The 21,810-nt window shown below is 36.7% G+C and overlaps 2 protein-coding genes and 1 long non-coding RNA gene across 3 annotated transcripts in view; 2 read left to right on the plus strand and 1 right to left on the minus strand.

Moving 5' to 3' along the window:
* Window positions 1-21,810, plus strand: part of LOC133663173 (ephrin type-A receptor 3-like) — an 843,338-nt gene that overhangs the window by 740,475 nt on the left and 81,053 nt on the right. The window lies entirely within an intron of this gene.
* The window catches only part of LOC133663172 (ephrin type-A receptor 3-like), a 168,763-nt gene that overhangs the window by 138,797 nt on the left and 8,156 nt on the right, over window positions 1-21,810 (minus strand). The window contains exon 2 of the mRNA XM_062067452.1: window positions 13,843-13,907. Within this exon, the coding sequence (XP_061923436.1) occupies window positions 13,843-13,907 (65 nt within the window). The remainder of the gene's footprint in view (window positions 1-13,842; window positions 13,908-21,810) is intronic.
* LOC133663177 (uncharacterized) overlaps window positions 6,854-21,810 on the plus strand; it is a 20,723-nt gene continuing 5,766 nt past the window's right edge. The window contains exons 1-2 of the long non-coding RNA XR_009828255.1: window positions 6,854-6,883; window positions 20,220-20,315. This is a non-coding gene — a long non-coding RNA (uncharacterized LOC133663177). The remainder of the gene's footprint in view (window positions 6,884-20,219; window positions 20,316-21,810) is intronic.

The following is a 21,810-nucleotide window of genomic DNA, read 5'->3' on the forward strand; positions in this document are numbered from 1 at the left end:
ATGTAACTAAATAATCGAAGGTTGTTGACCTGAATTACTCGCATTTTCCACTTGATGGTGACAAATTGGTGGTATCAATGGCATCCTATTCAAACGGACACCATCTCAATACGGGTAAGTTTCCTTTTGAACTCATGAAGACGACTGCAGTTTGGACTTACACTTTTGTGTTTACAAATGAGCCAGTTTTTTATTTATTTTTTTATTTTATGTTTACATTTGAGACATTATTAGAACCCAACCATTTTTGTAGGGCAAAGTCCACCCGGATCCTTTTTTTTTCTAAGGCTGTTTAAAACGATGAGTAATTATTTACCAAAACAGGAGTAAGAACAATTAAGTGCCAAGCAATCTAAAGGTCAGAGCAATCTCCGGAATGGTCAACTGTCTCTCATGCTTTTGTCCACCTAGGGCAGTGGTCCCCAACCTTTTTGTAGCTGCGGACCGGTCAACGCTTGAAAATTTGTCCCACGGACCGGGGGGGGGGGGGGGGGGGGGATTTTTTATTATTATTATTATTTTATTTTTTGTTCATAAAGAAATACAATCATGTGTGATTACGGACTGTATCCCTGCAGACTGTATTGATCTATATTGATTAGGGATGTCCGATAATGGCTTTTTGCCGATATCCGACATGCCGATATTGTCCAACTCTTTAATTACCGATACCGATATCAACCGATACCGATATCAACCGATATATACAGTCGTGGAATTAACACATTATTATGCCTAATTTGGACAACCAGGTATGGTGAAGATAAGGTACTTTTTTAAAAAATTATTAAAATAAGATAAATAAATTAAAAACATTTTCTTGAATAAAAAATAAACTACAACAATATAAAAACAGTTACATAGAAACTAGTAATTAATGAAAATGTGTCAAATTAACTGTTAAAGGTTAGTATTATTAGTGGAGCAGCAGCACAGACAATCATGTGTGCTTACGGACTGTATCCCTTGCAGACTATATTGATATATAATGTAGGAAGCAGAATATTAATAACAGAAAGAAACAACCCTTTTGTGTGAATGAGTGTAAATGGGGGAGGGAGGTTTTTTGGGTTGGTGCACTAATTGTAAGTGTATCTTGTGTTTTTTATGTGGATTTAATAAAAAAATAAAAATAAAAAAATAAAAAAAAATAAAAAAAGATACTGATAATAAAAAAGCCGATACCGATAATTTCCGTTATTACATTTTAACGCATTTATCGGCCGATAATATCGGCAGACCGATATTATCGGATATCTCTAATATTGATATAAAATGTATATATTGTGTTTTTTATGTTGATTTAATTATTTTGTTTTATTTTATTTTATTTTATTTTTTATTTTTTTTAATTTCTTGTGAGGCCCGTTACCAATTGGTGGTTGGGGACCACTGACCCAGGGTATCGAAACTGAAAGTTCACCTGCCGAGCACACACAAACACGAGGTGTTCTATTTTGCTTAAAGGTGGAAAATATTCCTATTTGATCCCCAAAGAGTGTCTTTGTGCATCTGAACGTGGTAGACCGGGGAGTTGTGTCCACACACACAAATGTGGAGCCATCTTACACTGTGGCCCCCGCAGATGTCAGCGGGGTCACAGGCGCGACAACTGCAGCAGATCCATCAAAACGGCGTTTCCTCAGCTTCTGTTTCCCAGAACTGCCTCGCCACTTACCGCGCTCTCACATTTTAAAGCGGACCTGTGTGAATGTTCCTTATAATAGTTGACTACTCGTGTTAAATGATGCCAAAGCGTCAAATGGTAGAATTTGTGACTTTTGCCGTGAGCTGGCAGTCAGTTTTGGACGCCTCTGTTCACGGGGTTTTGCAGTCTGGCGACGTTGTGACATCACAGTGAGGTGGACGTACTTATTTAGACATGAAGTGAAGCTCTCAGCCAGCGTTCAATGTGAAGAAAGAAACAAAAAAAAGTATCAGATTGAAGTCTAAAGGTATCTCTTATGTGTGGCTGCCATCATACTGCAGTCTACATGTATCTCTTATGTGTGACTGCCATCATATTGCAGTCTACACGTATCGCTTATGTGTGACTGCCATCATATTGCAGTCTACACATATCTCTTATGTGCGACTGCCATCATATTGCAGTCTACATGTATATCTTATGTGTGACTGCCATCACATTGCAGTCTACATGTATCTCTTATGTGTGATTGCCATCATATTGCAGTCTAAACGTATCGCTTATGTGTGACTGCCATCAGATTGCAGTCTAAACGTATCTCTTATGTGTGACTGCTATCATATTGCACTCTACAAGTATCTCTTATGTGTGACTGCCATCATATTGCAGTCTACACGTATCTCTTATGTGTGACTGCCATCATATTGCAGTCAACACGTATCTCTTATGTGTGACTGCCATCATACTGCAGTCTACACGTATCTCTTATGTGTGACTGCCATCATATTGCAGTCAACACGTATCTCTTATGTGTGACTGCCATCATACTGCAGTCTACACGTATCTCTTATGTGTGACTGCTATCATATTGCAGTCTACACGTATCTCTTATGTGTGACTGCCATCATATTGCAGTCTACACGTTTCTCTTATGTGTGACTGCCATCATAATGCAGTCTACACGTATCTCTTATGTGTGGCTGCTATCATATTGCAGTCTACACGTATCTCTTATGTGTGACTGCCATCATATTGCAGTCTACACGCATCTCTTATGTGTGACTGCCATCATATTGCAGTCTACACGTATCTCTTATGTGTGACTGCCATCATATTGCAGTCTACAAGTATCTGTTATGTCTGACTGCCATCATATTGTAGTCTAACCGTATCTCTTATGTGCGACTGCCATCATATTGCAGCTTACATGTATATTTTATGTGTGACTGCCATCACATTGCTGTCTACACGTATCTCTTATGTGTGACTGCCATCATATTGGAGTCTACACGTATATCTTATGTGTGACTGCCATCACATTGTAGTCTACACGTATATCTTATGTGCGACTGCCATCATGATGCAGCCTACACCTATCTCTTATGTGTGACTGCTATCATATTGCAGTCTACACATATCTCTTATGTGCGACTGCCATCATATTGCAGTCTACATGTATCTCTTATGTGTGACTGCCATCATATTGGAGTCTACACTTATCTCTTATGTGCGACTGCCATCATATTGCAGTCTACATGTATCTCTTATGTGGGACTGCTATCATATTGGAGTCTACACTTATCTCTTATGTGTGACTGCCATCATATTGCAGTCTGCATGTATCTCTTATGTGGGACTGCCATCATATTGGAGTCTACACTTATCTCTTATGTGCGACTGCCATCATATTGCAGTCTACACGTATCTCTTATGTGTGACTGCCATCATGATGCAGCCTACACCTATCTCTTATGTGTGAAAGCCATCATATTGCAGTCTACACATATCTCTCATGTGTGACTGCCATCATATTGAAGTCTACACATATCTCTCATGTGTGACTGCCATCACATTGCAGTCTAAACGTATCTCATAAGTGTGACTGCCATCATATTGCAGTCTAAATGTATCTCTTATGTGTGACTGCCATCTACTGGTCACACTTATCATTACACCGTGTACCAAATAAAATAGCTTTGAGGTCGGTATGCACAACCACCATTTTTCCGTACATTAGGCGCACCGGGTTATTTAGGCACACTGTTGAGTTTTGAGAAAATGAAAGGATTTTAGGTGGGCCTTATAGTCCGTAAAATACGGTAGTCATTCTGGGGCCCAAAGGCAAACCTAGTTATTTGATTTTCAATGGAACATATAACATTTTGGTGTTGTTTTACTTGAGTCATATTGCAGTCTACACGTATCTCTTATGTGTGACTGTCTGACAAGATAATTCTTCTCAATAAGCAGATTTTATGTTGAAGTGTTTTACTTGTTTTAAGTGTTTTGGTCCTAAATGATCTCAGTAAGATATTACAGCTTGTTGCTGAGATTTGATGAGCTATATTGAGTAAAACATGCTTGAAACTAGAATATCAACTGTTGCAAAGCTGTGTCATCAACACTCACAAGTAGAAAACTACTTTTTTAAAGTCATAATTTCTTACTTCAAGCATGAAAAAAAAAATCATGATGCCGAGCGCATATCATTATGTCACGATAATTGCACAAGCATTTACTTCATTTTAGAATATTTTTCAACATATTGAGCAAAAAGGTCTCTTTTTTAGTGGCCGTAGTGGTTAGATAGCCGCTCCCAGTCTGTGGAACGCTCTCCCTGACCACCTGAGGGCACCACAGACTGTGGATGCTTTTAAAAAAGGCTTAAAAACGCTTATTTTTAAAAAGCCTTTTTTTTAGATATAAGAATACTAGTTCTAGCTATTTGGCTGTTCCAGTTTTTATTTTTATGTATTTTTTATTATCTTTTTATTTTATTTTTTTAACACACTGTAGCACTTTGAGGTTGTTTACTCAATGTAAAGTGCTTTTTACAAATAAAATCTATTATTATTATTATCATTATTTATTATTATTATTAGAGTGTCCGCCCTGAGATGGGTAGGTTGTGAGTTCAAACCCCGGCCGAGTCATACCAAAGACTATAAAAATGGGACTCATTACCTCCCTGCTTGGCACTCAGCATCAAGGGTTGGAATTGGGGGTTAAATCACCAAAAATGATTCCCGGGCGCGGCCACCGCTGCTGCCCACTGCTCCCCTCACCTCCCAGGGGGTGAACAAGGGTGATGGGTCAAATGCAGAGGACACATTTCACCACACGAGGTGTGTATGTGACTATCATTGGTACTTTAACTTTTTCTACCAAGAAAAGTGCACTTGTTATTAGTGAGAATATACTTATTTTAAGGTATTTTGGGGTTCATTGAGGTTAGCTAATTTTACTTGTTTTGGGACGCCAAATTTTCTTGTTCTATTGGCAGATACTTTTGCTCAGTTCAAATAAAATACACCTCATTTTTGTATTTTTTTTTTCTTGTTTTCAAACACTGCCTTTTTGTAGTGTAAGTGTGTGGATGGCTGATGGAAATTTTAAATGTATATTATGTTAATGTAAATGACATAAAATAGGGCCTGGTCGAATCCAGATAGGTTGTTGTATATGGAAAAAGCACAATATTTGGTTTAACAAAAGCTCACTTTTATTTTATAAGAAAAAAATCAAATAAAGAAATAAATATTGACTGTTACCCCCCAAAAAAAAAAAAAAATATATATATATATATATATATATATATATATATATATATATATATATATATATATATATAAATATATATATATATATATATATATATATATGACTGTTGTTTTCCAAAGTATATTAAGTGGGATTTTTCAGAAAAACAAATATATACAGTAACACAAAAACAACCTGTCTCTGTGATCACTTTCGGTGAATAGCCATGCCTTGAGGCGTTTTTTTCCGGTCCATTATTTTTGTTGCTGGGAACGAATCCCGTCCCACAAGAAATGCCCTGTGGGACATCACAGGAAATGACGTAGCTCAGTCATTAGACTGAGCTACGTTTTAATCAGAAGGGTTCAATCTCTCTCCTGTGCTAGTTTGAAGCCGACACGACAAACGCGCTCAGAGGAGATCATGTTTAAAAAAAGGTGACTGTTTTAACCCCAACTTTTATTTTGAAGGGGGAATTGCAAACTTCCTGTTGATTTTTGCTGGGGGTTGTCAATATATGAAATGTAGGTCTAAGTGAGACCTACATAGAGGTTTTTGTTTCATTAGACTGAGCTACGTCATTTCCTGTGATGTCCCACAGGGCATTTCTTGTGGGACGGGATTCGTTCCCAGGGATTCGAGTAAAGAACCAACTCTTTTTCTTTACTATAGTGGCCTCGATAATGGGAACCGGTTCTCAAAAAGGGATTCGAGGCCATGAAATCGGTTCTTTTCTTATCGAACAACCGGGAGAACCGGTTTTCGAACATCATCCCTAATCTCACGGCACACTAGTGTTTGAAAAACACTGCCCTAACTGACTTAGGTCTTGTTAATTTTGAAAATGATTTTTAAATGCTGTTTATTTTTCCCATTTCAGAGGCGTTGGTACACACAGAACCGTGCCAGTTCGATGCCAGGGTAATTGTTACCGCATGCGAGCCCTAAAAAGTCTTGTGGAACTTCCAAGACAATTACACTTTAATTTTTATTGACTCTTTATATGGTGGCCAACCTCTAAAACATTTCAAGAGGGAGAACATTAAGTCGATTTTATTCATCAAAGTCAAGTAGAAAACGTATTATCTTTGGATTTCCATTTGATCATATTGGTTTAAGCTTTTTTTTTTCATGTTCAACGTTTGAACTGAATAAGAAAAGTTATTGGCTGAAGTAAAAAAAAAAACCCCGCAGACGTGGGACGAAACTTTCTTTTCAACTTCTGCAGCATGTTGTCAATCACCGGGATGTGCCAAATACACAACGTGCTGCTATTCTCTGTTGGTTTTCACGAAAAATAGGACTTAGCCATTAATTCTATTTGCACGTCCGGAGAGAGTCTGGGGGTGTCGGTTTGTTGCTGAAGAATGCTTTCAGAGCACTCAAGAATGTAATCTGTAACTGTCTTTAGTCTAGCGGACCAGCTAAGCTCCCAGGACGCTCGCTGCCTCCCGAACAGATAAGAGCGTATCTGGATCACACACATTGGCATATTCCACTCATCATTTCAGACTGTCGCCGAGCATCCTGGGAGGGCCGGACGGACTCTTTCGTTTTGCTCCGGACCGCGGCGTGTTTGCATCTCGGCGGACCGGTAGCCGTACGACTGTGTGTCGGGGGCCCGGTGCGCCACATTATGAGAAATCATTTGGTGTCCCGGGGCGGGCTGCTTATCGGCGCAAGTCACCAGATGACGTGAGTAATTACAGATGATTCACCTTGAGGACTTCATCATCAGCAATCTCTCCCCTCTTTTCTTCTGCCTCTTGTCCCGCATATCCATCAAATCCCCGTCTTTTCATTCCGCCGTCACGTAAGGACACTGCAGTATCGCTGCCTGTGGTGACGTTATCGCCTCTTCAAATATTACATTTTGTTATTACATATAAACCGGAGTATAGAGCGCTGTATAAAAGCCGCACCCACTAAATTTTGGAAGAAAAACACATTTTTTCGGTATATAAGCCTCATCAGACTACCGTATTTTTCGGAGTATAAGCCGCACCGGAGTATAAGTCGAGCCGGACGAAAATGCATGATAAAGAAGGAAAAAAACATATATAAGTCGCACTGGAGTATAAGTCGCATTTTCTGGGGAAATGTATTTGTTAAAACCAAACACCAAGAATAGACATTTGAAAGGCAATTTAAAATAAATCAAAGCTGCAAGCAGCGATGGACGGAACCGACTTTGACGGCACATAAAATCCAAACCGGAGCAGTAATTAAAACAATTTCGTCAAATTTTACTCAGAAGGGTTCAATCTCTCTCCTTTGCTAGTTTGAAGCCGACACGACAAACGCGCTCAGAGGAGATAATGTTTCAAAAAAGTTGACTGTTTTTAACCCAACTTTTATTTTGAAGGGGGAATTGCAAACTTCCTGTTGATTTTTGCTGGGGGTTGCCAATATATGAAATGTAGGTCTAAGTGAGACCTACATAGAGGTTTTTGTTTCATGTCTCTACGACATTGTTACTGGAAGTTACAGGCAGTTTTGTCTGTGTTTTTTTCCTAGGGGGCGCTAGAGCGCAATTTGGACTTTTGGGGTTTGGTTTTTTATTAGATCGCAATTTTCGCCAGTCCTGATGTGTGTTGCCAGTTTGGTGAGTTTTGAAGCATGTTAAGGGGGTCAAATTACAGCTCAAAGAGGCAAAAGTGACTGTTTTTACGAAACTTTTGTTTTGAAAGGGGAATTGACAACTTCCTGTTGAAATTCTTTCGTCAAATTTTAATCAGAAGGGTTCAATCTCTCTCCTGTGCTAGTTTGAAGCCGACACGACAAACGCGCTCAGAGGAGATAATGTTTCAAAAAAGGTGACTGTTTTTAACCCAACTTTTATTTTGAAGGGGGAATTGCAAACTTCCTGTTGATTTTTGATGGGGGTTGTCAAAATATGAAATGTAGGTCTAAGTGAGACCTACATAGAGGTTTTTGTTTCATGTCTCTACGACATTGTTACTGGAAGTTACAGGCAGTTTTGTCTGTGTTTTCTTCCTAGGGGGCGCTAGAGCGCAATTTTGAGTTTTGGGGTTTGGTTTTTTATTAGATCGCAATTTTCGCCAGTCCTGATGTGTGTTTCCAGTTTGGTGAGTTTTGAAGCATGTTAAGGGGGTCAAATTACAGCTCAAAGAGGCAAAAGTGATGTCCGTCAGTGCGGAAAAATCCATAGACGAGCCGCACCGTTTTATAAGCCGCAGGGTTTAAAACGTGGGAAAAAAGAAGCGCCTTATAGTCCGGAATTCACGGCACTTAGAGTGTGTGTATAAAACGATGATGGAGGTTTTGGGTTGCTTTTTAAAGCAATGTATAGGCGGAATAAAGTGACTCCTCTTGGCTCGGTTGTTAGCTGACTTTTCCTAGCCTTTATTTATGCGTTAGAGTGCATAGAAAAAATAAAAATGGCATAAGGACTGTGAATGATTGACAAAATACCCCCCAAAAAAGTGCAGTTCCCCTTTAATACATTAACAAATAATACTTGTCAGAGTAGTTCCAATGCAATATACTCGGTACTTTTACTTTTAAAAACACAATTTTACTGCGTAAAATTGAGATTATTTTTAATCGCTACATTTTTTTAAATATTTTGCTTGGATTGTCATAAAAAATGTTGAATAAAATGTTTTTAGTTAACTTTCCACGCATATTTCAGGGTCCTCTGTGCTTCTTTTATTCAGCATAATATTTACAGTATTTTTCATAATAAACTGCACTATTTATTTTATTTATTTTTTTATTTTCTTGTAATAAACTCAGCTCAATAAATCAAAACCAAATCAATAATCAATGTTGAGAGTTTTTAGATGGTTTCGTATGTGACTGACTGGCCCGTCTTCTGAGTGAATGAGGATTATTTTAAATCACAGCCAAAAAGTAAGTGTGTGTGTGTGTGTGTGTGTGAGTATGTGTGTGTGTGTGTGTGGGGGGGGGGGGGGTCCAGCCCTGAGGCACAGTAGTCTAACCAGTTAGACAAATAAACTGAGCAAGAACCCACTGGAGGGACTTTGTAGTGGCAAGAGATGTTGACGGATGAAGTTTCAGGGTTTTTCCCCCCCCCCACAGACGTACTTTTTGGATTGTATTTTTTTGAAAACTGCTAGACTCACGTCATGCAATATCGGCGTTAAAAAAAATAAATGAACGAAATGGTTTGCTGCGGTTAGCGCGCCTGCCTCGCAGTCAGGGGGTCCCGGTTCAAGTCTCCTTGGTGTGGAGTTTGCGTGTTCTTCTCATGTTGGCGACGACACACACGGACATGTTTGATGGGTTTAACGGGGACCAGTCGGGGGGTTTTTTTACCCTGTTTTTGCCCTAAGTTAACTCGGGGAGGCGACCCCAACAAGTACGAGGTTAGGGTTAGGTTTTATTATCTATTTACCACGTCCATGTTTTTTTCATTTTTGTAATTGTATTATTATTTAAATTTAGGGTTAGGGTTAGGCTTTATTATTTATTCACTACGTCCATGTTTTTTTCATGTGTTAAATTGTATTATTATTTAAATGTAGGGTTATGGTTAGGCTTTATTATCCATTTACCACATCTGTTTTTGTTATTTTTTGCCATTCTTTTTTTTTAAATGTTAAATTGTAATATTATTTTAAAAAATTGGTTTGGGCTTTATTATTTGTTTTTGCTTTTTCATTCTTTAAAAAAATAAAAACAATTGTATTATTATTTTTTGAAATTTAAGGTTAGGGTTAGGCTTTCATATTTACGTATTTACTACATCTATTTTTATTTTATTTTTTTTAATTTTTTAATTTTATTATTATAAACATTTTGTGTTAGGGTTAGGCTTTATTATTAATGTATCGCATCATTTTTGTAAAATGTTTGATAATTGTTTTAGTTGTATTATTCTTTAAATTTAGGGTTAGGGTTAGGCTTTATTATTTATTCACTAAGTCCATGTTTTTTTAATGCGTTAAATTGTATTATTATTTAAATGTAGGGTTATGGTTAGGCTTAAGTATCTCTTTACCACATCTGTTTTTGTTATTTTTTGCAATTCTTTTTTTTTAAATGTTAAATTGTAATATTATTTAAAAAAGTTGGTTTGGGCATCATTTTTGTAAAATTTTTGATACATTTTTTTAGTTGTATTATTCTTTAAATTTAGGGTTTGGGTTGGGCTTTATTATTCGTTTTACCACATCTACTTTTTTTTTTTTTTTTAAGTTGTATTATTATAAAAAATGTGCTCTAGGGTTAAGCTTTATTATTTATTTACCGCATATTTATTAATTTTTTTTTGTATGTTGTTTTTTTATTGTATTATTATAAAATAAATACAGTTAGGGTTAGGCTTTACTATTTATTTTGCCACTTTTTTTTTTTTGGTTTTTTTAAAATTATTTTTCAATTGTATTACTATAAAAAATAGGATTAAGGTTAGGTTTTATTATTTATTTTGCCACACTTATTTTTTGTTTTTTTAATTATTTTTCTAATTTTTTAATTGTATTATTATAAAAAAAAACAGGGTTAAGGTCCGGCTTTATTATTTATTTACCACATCTTTTTTATTTTATTTTTTTTCATTCTATTTTTTACTTTTTTGAATTGTTGTATTATTTAAATTTACGGTCAGGTTTAGGCTTTCATATTTACATATTTACTACATCTATTTTTATTTGTATTTTTATTTTTTTAAATTTTTTTAATTGTATTATTATGAAAATGTTGTGTTAGGTTTAGGCTTTATTATTAATGTATCGCATCATTTTTGTAAAATTTTTGATAATTTTTTTAGTTGTTTTATTCTTTAAATTTAGGGTTTGGGTTGGGCTTTATTATTCGTTTTACCACATCTACTTTTTTTTTTTTTTTTTAAGTTGTATTATTTTTAAAAATGTGCTCTAGCGTTAAGCTTTATTATTTATTTACCGCATATTTAAAAAAAAAATTGTATGTTGTTTTTTTATTGTATTATTATATAATAAATACAGTTAGGGTTAGGCTTTATTATTTGTTTTGCCACATTTTTTTTTTGTTTTTTTTAAATTATTTTAATTATTTTTCAATTGTATTACTATAAAAAATAGGATTAGGGCTAGGTTTTATTATTTATTTTGCCACACTTATTTATTTATTTTTTAATTCTTTTTATAATTTTTTGATTGTATTATTATAAAAAAAACAGGGTTAGGGTTAGGCTTTATTATTTATTTACCACATCTTTTTTATTTTATTTTTTTTCATTCTATTTTTTTGAATTGTTTTATTCTTTAAATTTACGGTCAGGTTTAGGCTTTATTCATTTTTTTTTTTTTTTTTTTTTGTAGTATTTCATTTTGTTATTGTATCATTATAAAAATGTAGGGTTAGGGCTAGGCTTTATTATGTATTATCCAAATCTATTTTTTTTTTATCTTTCCGTATGTTAATATGATCATTTTAATATTTATTTACCACGTCTAGTTTGAACGTGATTCGGACAAAAAGAGGTTAAAGGCCTACTGAAATGAATTTTTTTTATTTAAACGGGGATAGCAGATCTATTCTATGTGTCATACTTGATCATTTCGCGATATTGCCATATTTTTGCTGAAAGGATTTAGTATAGAACAACGACGATAAAGATTGCAACTTTTGGTATCTGATAAAAAAAAGGCTTGCACCTACCGGAAGTAGCGTGACGTAGTCAGTTGAACATATACGCAAAGTTCCCTATTGTTTACAATGATGGCCGCATGAAGTGAGAGAGATTCGGACCGAGAAAGCGACAATTTACCCATTAATTTGAGCGAGGATGAAAGATTTGTGGATGAGTAAAGTGCAAGTGAAGGACTAGTGGGGAGTTGAAGCTATTCAGATAGGGAAGATGCTGTGAGAGCCGGGGGTGACCTGATATTCAGCTGGGAATGACTACAACAGTAAATAAACACAAGACATATATATACTCTATTAGCCACAACACAACCAGGCTTATATTTAATATGCCACAAATTAATCCTGCATAAAAACACCTGCGTGTTTGTTATGCTAGCTCCTAGCTCCTCTGCTAGCTCCTAGCTCCATAGAACACGCCAATACAATTCAAACACCTGATCAACACACACAATCACTCAGCCCAAAAGACCGTTTACCTAACCCAAGGTTCATAAAGCTTATATATTTTTAAAAAGTTACGTACGTGACGCGCACATACGGTCAAGTTATCGAATGTTTAGCAGCCAAGGCTGCATACTCACGGTACCTGATATTCAGCTGGGAATGACTACAACAGTAAATAAACACAAGACATATATATACTCTATTAGCCACAACACAACCAGGCTTATATTTAATATGCCACAAATTAATCCTGCATAATAACACCTGCGTGTTTGTTATGCTAGCTCCTAGCTCCTCTGCTAGCTCCTAGCTCCATAGAACACGCCAATACAATTCAAACACCCGATCAACACACACAATCACTCAGCCCAAAAGACCGTTCACCTAACCCAAGGTTCATAAAGCTTATATATTTTTAAAAAGTTACGTACGTGACGCGCACTTACGGTACGGTACGTGTTATGCTAGCTCCTAGCTCCTCTGCTAGCTCCTAGCTCCATAGAACACGCCAATACAATTCAAACACATGATCAACACACACAATCACTCAGCCCAAAAGACCGTTCACCTAACCCAAGGTTCATAAAGCTTATATATTTTAAAAAAGTTACGTACATACGCAAAAAAAAGCCAAAGCTGCATACTCACAGTAGCACGTCTGTGTCTTTGTCATCCAAATCAAAGTAATCCTGGTAAGAGTCTGTGTTGTCCCAGTTCTCTACAGGCGTCTGTGTATCCAAATCAAAAGTCCTCCTGGTTAGAGTCTCTGTTATCCGAGTTCTTCCATCTTGACTGCATCTTTCGGGAATGTAAACAAAGAAGCGCCGGCTGTGTACTGTTGTGGCTGACTACGTTCGAAAAATACGTCCATTTCGCACCGACAACTTTCTTCTTTGCTTGCTTGGCTTCCTTCTCCATAATGCAATGAACATGATTGAAACAGATTCACGAACACAGATGTCCAGAATACTGTGGAATTATGAAATGAAAACAGAGCTTTTTCGTACCGGCTTCAATGTGGAAGGCATACCCGTGTTCGTCGGGCTACGTCACGCGCATACGTCATCCTCAGAGGCGTTTCGAACCGGAAGTTTAGCGGCAAATTTAAAATGTCACTTTATAAGTTAACCCGGCCGTATTGGCATGTGTTATAATGTTAAGATTTCATCATTGATATATAAACTATCAGACTGCGTGGTCGGTAGTAGTGGGTTTCAGTAGGCCTTTAAGCTTATCGAAAAATTCCAGAGAGGATGTTTTTGTCCAAACAATCCCAAAAGCCTTTAATGCCGTAATCTTTCTCTTCAACACGCACACACCAATAAACACCGACACATACATTTTCCCCGAAGCATCACCACCATATGGCCGGCACCAAATGTCTAACCTTTGACCTGTGAGACGGAGAATAGACCCAAATGTGGAAAGAGAAGTGGGTTAATCTACACTCGGCTTATTTGTCTGCCATGACAAAATGAGGGGGGGAAACAATGGCATATTTCCATGCGGCGGGAAGTAAATAAAGCCTACATCAAACCTCCGATCGGTGAAATGAACTTTGGAGCAAGGTTCTCCAAATAGAAGATACTCACCCCATGTGAAGGGTAGGAAATCCATCCCAACTCCCCCTGGCTGGCTTTGGAATCTAACAGGTTGACTGTGGGGGAGAAGGGAGAAAACAAAGAGAACATATGAGTGTCTAGTCCTTGTTAGCCCCAATTAGCCCTTATCTAATCCCACAGGAGAGATCCCCATCTCCCCATCACGCCGCTGTTTGCTCAGCTGCCGCGCAAAGCACACATGCCCTACGCCTGGCAACCGAGCGCCCAGACTTTCTCCTGAAAGCGCGAGTTGCTAGGCAGAGATATCAGAACAAGGAAAAACACGCTCCAATGGGAGGGGGGGGGGGGGGGGGGGGGGGAAAGTGGTCGTTGACCCATCTGGCAACCCAACCATTTACTTGTGGTACCACCTCAAAAAAAGCTCTCCTAAACTTGACAACACAGTTTGTTGTCAAGTTTAGGAGATTTGATGCAAGTGTAAGCTACTGTGATACTATTGTTCTTTTTTTTATTTAATTTTTTTATTTTTGTATTTTATTATTATTATTTTTTTTAATGTTTTTATTTTTTATAAATGTCTGTAATGATAATGTCAATGAGGGATTTTCAATCACTGCTATGTTGAAATTGTTACTACTATTGATACTGTTTTTGATATTATTCATTTTTGTTCGACTGCATTTAGATTTTTTTGTGTCATGTTTTTTATTTTTATTTTATTTTATTTTATTTTATTTATTTATATTTTTTATAAATGTCAGTAATGATAATGTCAATGAGGGATTTTTAATCACTGCTATGTTGAAATGTTTACTAATATTGATACTGTTGTTGATAATATTCATTTTTGTTTGACTGCTATTAGATTGTTTTGTGTCATGTATTTTTTTTGTTTAATGTTTTTATTTTTTACAAATATCTGTAATGATAATGTCAATGAGGGATTTTTAATCACTGCTATGTTGAAATTGTCACTAATATTGATACTGTTGTTTATAATAGTAATTTTTGTTTGACTGCTTTTAGATTTTTTTGTGTCATATTTTTAATTTTTATTGTTTTTGTAATGTTTATATTTTTATAAATGTCTATAATGATAATGTCAATGAGGGATTTTTAATCACTGCTATGTTGAAATTGTTACTAATATTGATACTGTTGTTGATAATATTCATTTTTTGTTTGATTGCTTTTAGATTAGTTTATGTCATGTTTTTTTATTTTTTTTATTTATTTTTTAAATGTTTTTTTTATAAATGTCTGTAATGATCATTTCAATGAGGTATTTTTAATCACTGCTATGTTGAAATTGTTACTAATATTGATACTGTTGTTGATAATATTAGTTTTTGTTTGACTGCTTTTAGATTGTTTTGTGTCATGTTTATTTTATTGTATTTTTTTATTTTAATTTTAATTTAAAATGTTTTTATTTTTTATAAATGTCTGTGATGATAATGTCAATGAGGGATTTTTAATCACTACTATGTTGAAATTGTTACTAATATTGATACTGTTGTTGATAATATCAAATTTTGTTTGACTGCTTTTAGATTGTTTTGTGTCATGTTTTTTTTATTTTTTATAAATGTCTGTAATGATAATGTCAATGAGGGATTTTTAATCACTGCTATGTTGAAATGTTTACTAATATTGATACTGTTGTTGATAATATTATTTTTTGTTTGACTGCTTTTAGATTGTTTTGTGTCATGTTTATTTTATTTTATTTTTAATTTTAATTTTCAATGTTTTTATTTTTTATAAATGTTTGTAATTATAATGTTAATGAGTGATTTTTAATCACTGCTATATTGAAATTGTTACTAATATTGATACTGTTGTTGATAATATTCATTTTTGTTTGACTGCTTTTAGATTGTTTTGTGTCATGGTTTTTTTTTATTTATTTTTTATTTTTATTTTTTAAACGTCTGTTATGATAATGTCAATGAAGGATTTATAATCACTGCTATGTTGAAATTGTTACGAATATTGTTACTGTTGTTGATAATATTCATTTCTGTTTGACTGCTTTTAGATTGTTTTGTGTCATGTTTTTTTTTTTTTTTTTTTTTTTTTTTTTTAAATGTTTTTATTTTCTATAAATCACTGCTATGTTGAAATTGTTACTATTATTGATACTGTCGTTGATAATATTCATTTTTTTCGTGTCATGTTTGTGTGTCCTCTCAATTGCTCTGTTGATTGCTATCCTGAATGTTGCTGGGTCAAGTTTGGTTTTGTAATGGGAATTGCATAATTGCATTATTATGATATTGTTGTGTATTGTTTTATTGGATTGATTAATTTAAAAAAATTAAAAAAATTAAAAAGCTCTCCAAGTACCAACAAAATGATCAACTTTAAAACACAGTAGCTTTGGAGCATTCACACAAATAATTGAACTATCAGCAGCAACCACAACATTTAGTCTAAGTCTGGGTCTTCAGAATAAGAGTTTGTTCGTAGAAAAATATACACAAAGAGAGCGACTTTTAAAAAGCCATAAAAGGACTTTGAGTATTCACGATGCTAATTCTCTTTCCCAAAAGCACACTTGACATTAAGAAAAAATAAAAAAAAAGTGATAAAACAACGTAGTGCTGGTGAGAACTGGGATTGTGATTATTCACCACAGGTTGACACGACACTTTCTTGGCTGACAAACAGTCGATCCTGTCAGCGCCGTCGGGGGCTACAAACCACGTTTTTGAATTTCAATCTGCGGCGATTACGTAGCCAGCGCTTTTATTTCTCCCTTTTATTTACACAAATGGGAAAAAAACGTTCGAGCCAGCCAAGGAAAGACATTTGCATTGACGTGGTGTCGGCGTCACGTTCCTCGGACTCGACCTGAATCGAGGAGCCCGATTATGGGTTGGCCGGCGTCACGCCGACAAACCTGACGCGGGTTCTGCGCTCGTTTTGATGTCGTTTCTTCCCCCGTATCGTTTTCATCTCGCTATTGCAAATCAGTCGGAAATGTATGGGACGCAGATGTGGTCTTCGTACGAGCTTATGAGATAACTATTTACACTGCAAAAAGTGAAATCTAAGTAGGATGAAATATCTCCAATAAGGGTGATATTTGATTATTTTATGTCTGATAAGAGAATTATTTTCACTAAGCAGATTTTATGTTAGAGTGTTTTACTTGTTTTAAGGGTTTTGGTCCTAAATCAGGGGTGTCCAACCTTTTTCCACTGAGGGCCGCACATTGAAAACTCAAAGCATGCGGGGGCCATTTTGATATTTTTTATTTTAAAAACCAATACAATATATGTATAAAAAATTGAGATGTCCGATAATATCGGTCTGCCGATATATGTACTCATTAAAGTGTTAAAAAATATATCAATCGGTCTGCCGATATTATCGGCCGATAAATGCGTTAAAATGTAATATCAGAAATTATCGGTATGGTTTTTTTATTATCAGTATGTTTTTTGTTTTTTTTTATTAAATCCACATAAAAAACACAAGATACACTTACAATTAGTACACCAATCCAAAAAACCTCCCTCCCCCATTCACACTCATTCACACAAAAGGGTTGTTTCTTTCTGTTATTAATATTCTGCTTCCTACATTATATATCAATATATATCAATACAGTCTGCAAGGGATACAGTCCGTAAGCACACATGATTGTGCGTGCTGCTGCTCCACTAATAGTACTAACCTTTAACACTTCATTTTACAAATTTTCATTAATTACTAGTTTCTATGTAACTGTTTTTATATTGTTTTACTTTCTTTTTTATTCAAGAAAATTCAATGTTGGGACTTTTGACCATTTTGCCCACCTTTTCCCTTCTTCTTCCCCGCCTTCCTGTGCACCATTGCTGGGTGTGTTTTGGACATTTGGACAAAAATAGTTACAAGCATGTTTTACTCAATATAGGTCATCAAATCTCAGCTACAAGCTGTAATATCTTACTGAGATCATTTAGGACCTAAACACTTAAAACAAGTAAAACACTCTAACATCAAATCTTATGTATGGCCACTGGATGCCCAAAATGTCCATAACACACCCAGCCGAGTCCCACGGGGAGGGGGGATAAAAGTTGGAAAAGTCGGCAAAAGTCCCAAAAATGTTCAAAATACCTACCCGTGTTGGAGTGCCACAAGTCTTAAGACTTGTGGCACTCCAACCCGGTTGTAATTTTTGAACATTTTACCGACTTTTCTCTCTTTTCTCCACGCCTTTCCGTGGGACTTTGCTGGGCGCGTTTTGGACATTTTAGGCATCCCGGCCGGCGGGAAGACTTGTGGGACTGGAACCTGGGTAGGTATTTTTAACATTTTGGGGAATTTTTGCCGACATTTCCAACTTTTTTATTTCCCTCCCCGTGGGACTCGACTGGGCGCGTTTTGGACATTTTGGGCATCCCGGCCAGTGGCGGGACTTTTGGGACTCGAACCTGGGTAGGTATTTTGAACATTTTGGGGACTTTTGTCGACTTTTCTAACTTTTATCCCCCCTCCCCGTGGGACTTGACTGGGCGCGTTTTGGACATTTTGGGCATCCCGGCCGGCGGCGGGACTTTTGGGACTCGAACCTGGGTAGGCATTTTTAACATTTTGGGGACTTTTGTCGACTTTTCTAACTTTTATCCCCCCTCCCCGTGGGACTTGACTGGGCGCGTTTTGGACATTTTGGGCATCCCGGCCGGCGGCGGGACTTTTGGGACTCGAACCTGGGTAGGTATTTTTAACATTTTGGGGACTTTTGCCGACTTTTCCAACTTTTATCCCCCCTCCCTGTGGGACTCGACTGGGCGCGTTTTGGACATTTTGGGCATCCCGGCCAGCGGCGGGACTTGTGGGACTCGAACCTGGGTAGGCATTTTTAACATTTTGGGGACTTTTGTCGACTTTTCTAACTTTTATCCCCCCTCCCCGTGGGACTTGACTGGGCGCGTTTTGGACATTTTGGGCATCCCGGCCGGCGGCGGGACTTTTGGGACTCGAACCTGGGTAGGTATTTTGAACATTTTGGGGACTTTTGCCGACTTTTCCAACTTTTATCCTCCCTCCCTGTGGGACTCGACTGGGCGCGTTTTGGACATTTTGGGCATCCGGCCGGCGGCGGGACTTGTGGGACTCGAACCTGGGTAGGTATTTTTAACATTTTGGGGAATTTTGCAGACTTTTCCAACTTTTATCCCCCCTCCCCGTGGGACTCGACTGGGCACGTTTTGGACATTTTGGGCATCCCGGCCAGCGGCGGGACTTGTGGGACTCGAACCTGGGTAGGTATTTTGAACATTTTGGGGACTTTTGCAGACATAAGATTTTATGTTAGAGTGTTTTACTTGTTTTAAGGGTTTTGGTCCTAAATAATCTCAGTAAGATATTATCCACTTTATTTATATAGCATATTTAAACAACAAAAGTGTTTCCAAAGTGCTGCACAACAATATTAAAAACAATATTAAAAACAATATTAAAATATTATCCTTAGCTCCACCAATGACTGAATAAAAACAAAAAATAAATAAATATAAAAACAATATAAAAATAAATATGATTAAAAAGGATTTTAAAGGGTACAACCAAATAAAACAGTAAATAGAAATCAAAATGTATTTAAAAAACCACAGAGGACATCAGAGGACAGAGGACCACACAACTCCCATAGTGTTAAAAGCCAAAGAATAAAAGTGGGTCTTAAGACGAGACTTAAAGCTTAGGGCCGACCACAGAGAACGCCCCTGTCTCCCCTGCTTTGAAGTCTGGTCTTGGGCACCACGAGCTGGAGCTGGCTCTCGGACCTCCATTTTGGATGAGGTGCCAGTCCATGTAAAGCTTTAAAAACAAACAGCAAGGTTTTAAAAATCAATTCTAAAACGAACAGGGAGCCAGTGCAAACTCTGAAGAATTGGGGTTACAGCTTGTTGCTGAGATTTGATGACCTATATAGAGTAAAACATGCTTGAAACTAAAATATCAACTGTTGTGTCATCAACACTCACAAGTATAAAACTACTTTTTTAAAGTAATCATTTCTTATTTCAAGCATGAACCAAAAAATCATGACTTTGACACAATTGTGTCTCCTAATTAAAACAGATGACAGCCAAATACTGTTTTATTTCCAATGAAACAATAGAAAATATGTAGTCATATAGTAGTGCACTTGCTATTAGTGAGAATATACTTATTTGAAGGTATTTTTGGGTTAGTTGAGGTTAGCTAATTTTACTTGTTTTGGAAAGTCTTGACAAGCCGAATTTTCTTGTTCTATTGGCAGATAATTTTGCTTAGTTCAAATAAAATACACCTCATTTTTTGTATTTTATTTTCTTGTTTTTGAACGTTGACTTTTTGCAGTGTACCGTGAATGAAGAATGCACTACCGAACGAAAAGGAGATGATACGGTATTATCTGCTCACAGGCGCGACCTGGTGGTTGTTTAAGCACACCGCAGCTAGTTCTGGACGGTCCCACTCCTTAATGCTTCAGTCACACGCAGGATTCTCACAAAAATGAGGTGAGAACCATCCGGCTGTACGGGAACCTTGTCTGGGTTTGAGCGAAGGTTTGTTTAGTTTCAGCTTTAGACAAAATAATAATACATAACTTTAGGAGAAGTTGTAAATTCTGGAGTTGGATTTAAACTAAAAACTGGAAGACACTGAGTTTCTGAATCTGAAGAGATGTTGTATCAGAAAGACCTTCTCTGCTGGCCTAGCATGACTAGATATCATCATCATAATTAAAGATAAAAGTCATTTTTAATTGACTTTCCCTAAATATATAAAAGTACTGATATTCTCTCTTCTATTGCTGTTGTTTTTAGGTTAGACTTTGTACCCAATCAGAATTCAGCTAGCTTATGTTGCCATGCTCTACCAAATCTGCCTTCAGAATCAACAATGTCTTTGCACTGTAAAGTGAACGGGCGCATACAGTTGATAGACAGTTGCCAAAGCCAATCGGATCACCAGTTGGTTGTCAGTAAGGCCTTCTAGCTGGCCTCGCGCTGTGATTGGATACTCACTTGGGAGTCCCAAGTGAGTATCCGATCACAAGTTGCGAAAACAGGAAGTGGCGCCGTGGCCACACCAGCCGTAGAAAGCCACAGAAAACTTGGCGGTACTCACAAAGAAGGAGAGCAACATGTCGATGAGGGGGCAGGTATATATTTGCAAGGCCATTTTCAAGAAGGATACCTAAGAGAAACTACATCTTGTGAGACGAGTCCACTCAATTTGAGAGCAGCCAGCATGGACGAATAGAACAGACAAGTCATTGTTTTGTCTGCTCGCGGAAAAAAAACACCCTAATCTACTATTTGACTCCCTCGAATGGCCTTGACGCTGTGAAAACAGGACCAGGCTGTTCTGAAAAACACCCCGGGAACACATGCAAATCGACCGACTATGAGGGGCGATACGGAGTCCAATGGGTGCTACAAAATTGAGAGTTCCAATATTTTATTTCTTTTTTTTTTTCACGTTTAATATGTTTTTTGCTATTTTAATTTGGACAGTACCACATAAGATACGTTTTAATTGTTGATGCGGGTTTATTGATTTTTAAATAACCCTTTTTGTACACTGTTGAGGTGCTTCAATGCACAGTTGGGCGTAAATGTGTGTCATCTCATCTGTTGTGTTGTTGTGAACGACATCATGGATGTAACATCAATGTACAGACAATCATACACAACAACATCTCATCTGTTGTGTTGTTGTGAACGACATCATGGATGTAACATCAATGTACAAACAATCATACACAACAACATCTCATATGTTGTGTTGTTGTGAACGACATCATGGATGTAACATCAATGTACAAACAATCATACACACACAACAACATCTCATCTGTTGTGTTGTTGTGAATGACATCATGGATGTAACATCAATGTACAGACAATCATACACATACAACACATCTCATCTGTTGTGTTGTTGTGAACGACATCATGGATGTAACATCAATGCACAAACAATAATACACAACAACATCTCATCTGT

Source organism: Entelurus aequoreus, linkage group LG13 (assembly GCF_033978785.1).
Source record: "Entelurus aequoreus isolate RoL-2023_Sb linkage group LG13, RoL_Eaeq_v1.1, whole genome shotgun sequence".
NCBI lineage: Eukaryota > Metazoa > Chordata > Actinopteri > Syngnathiformes > Syngnathidae > Entelurus > Entelurus aequoreus.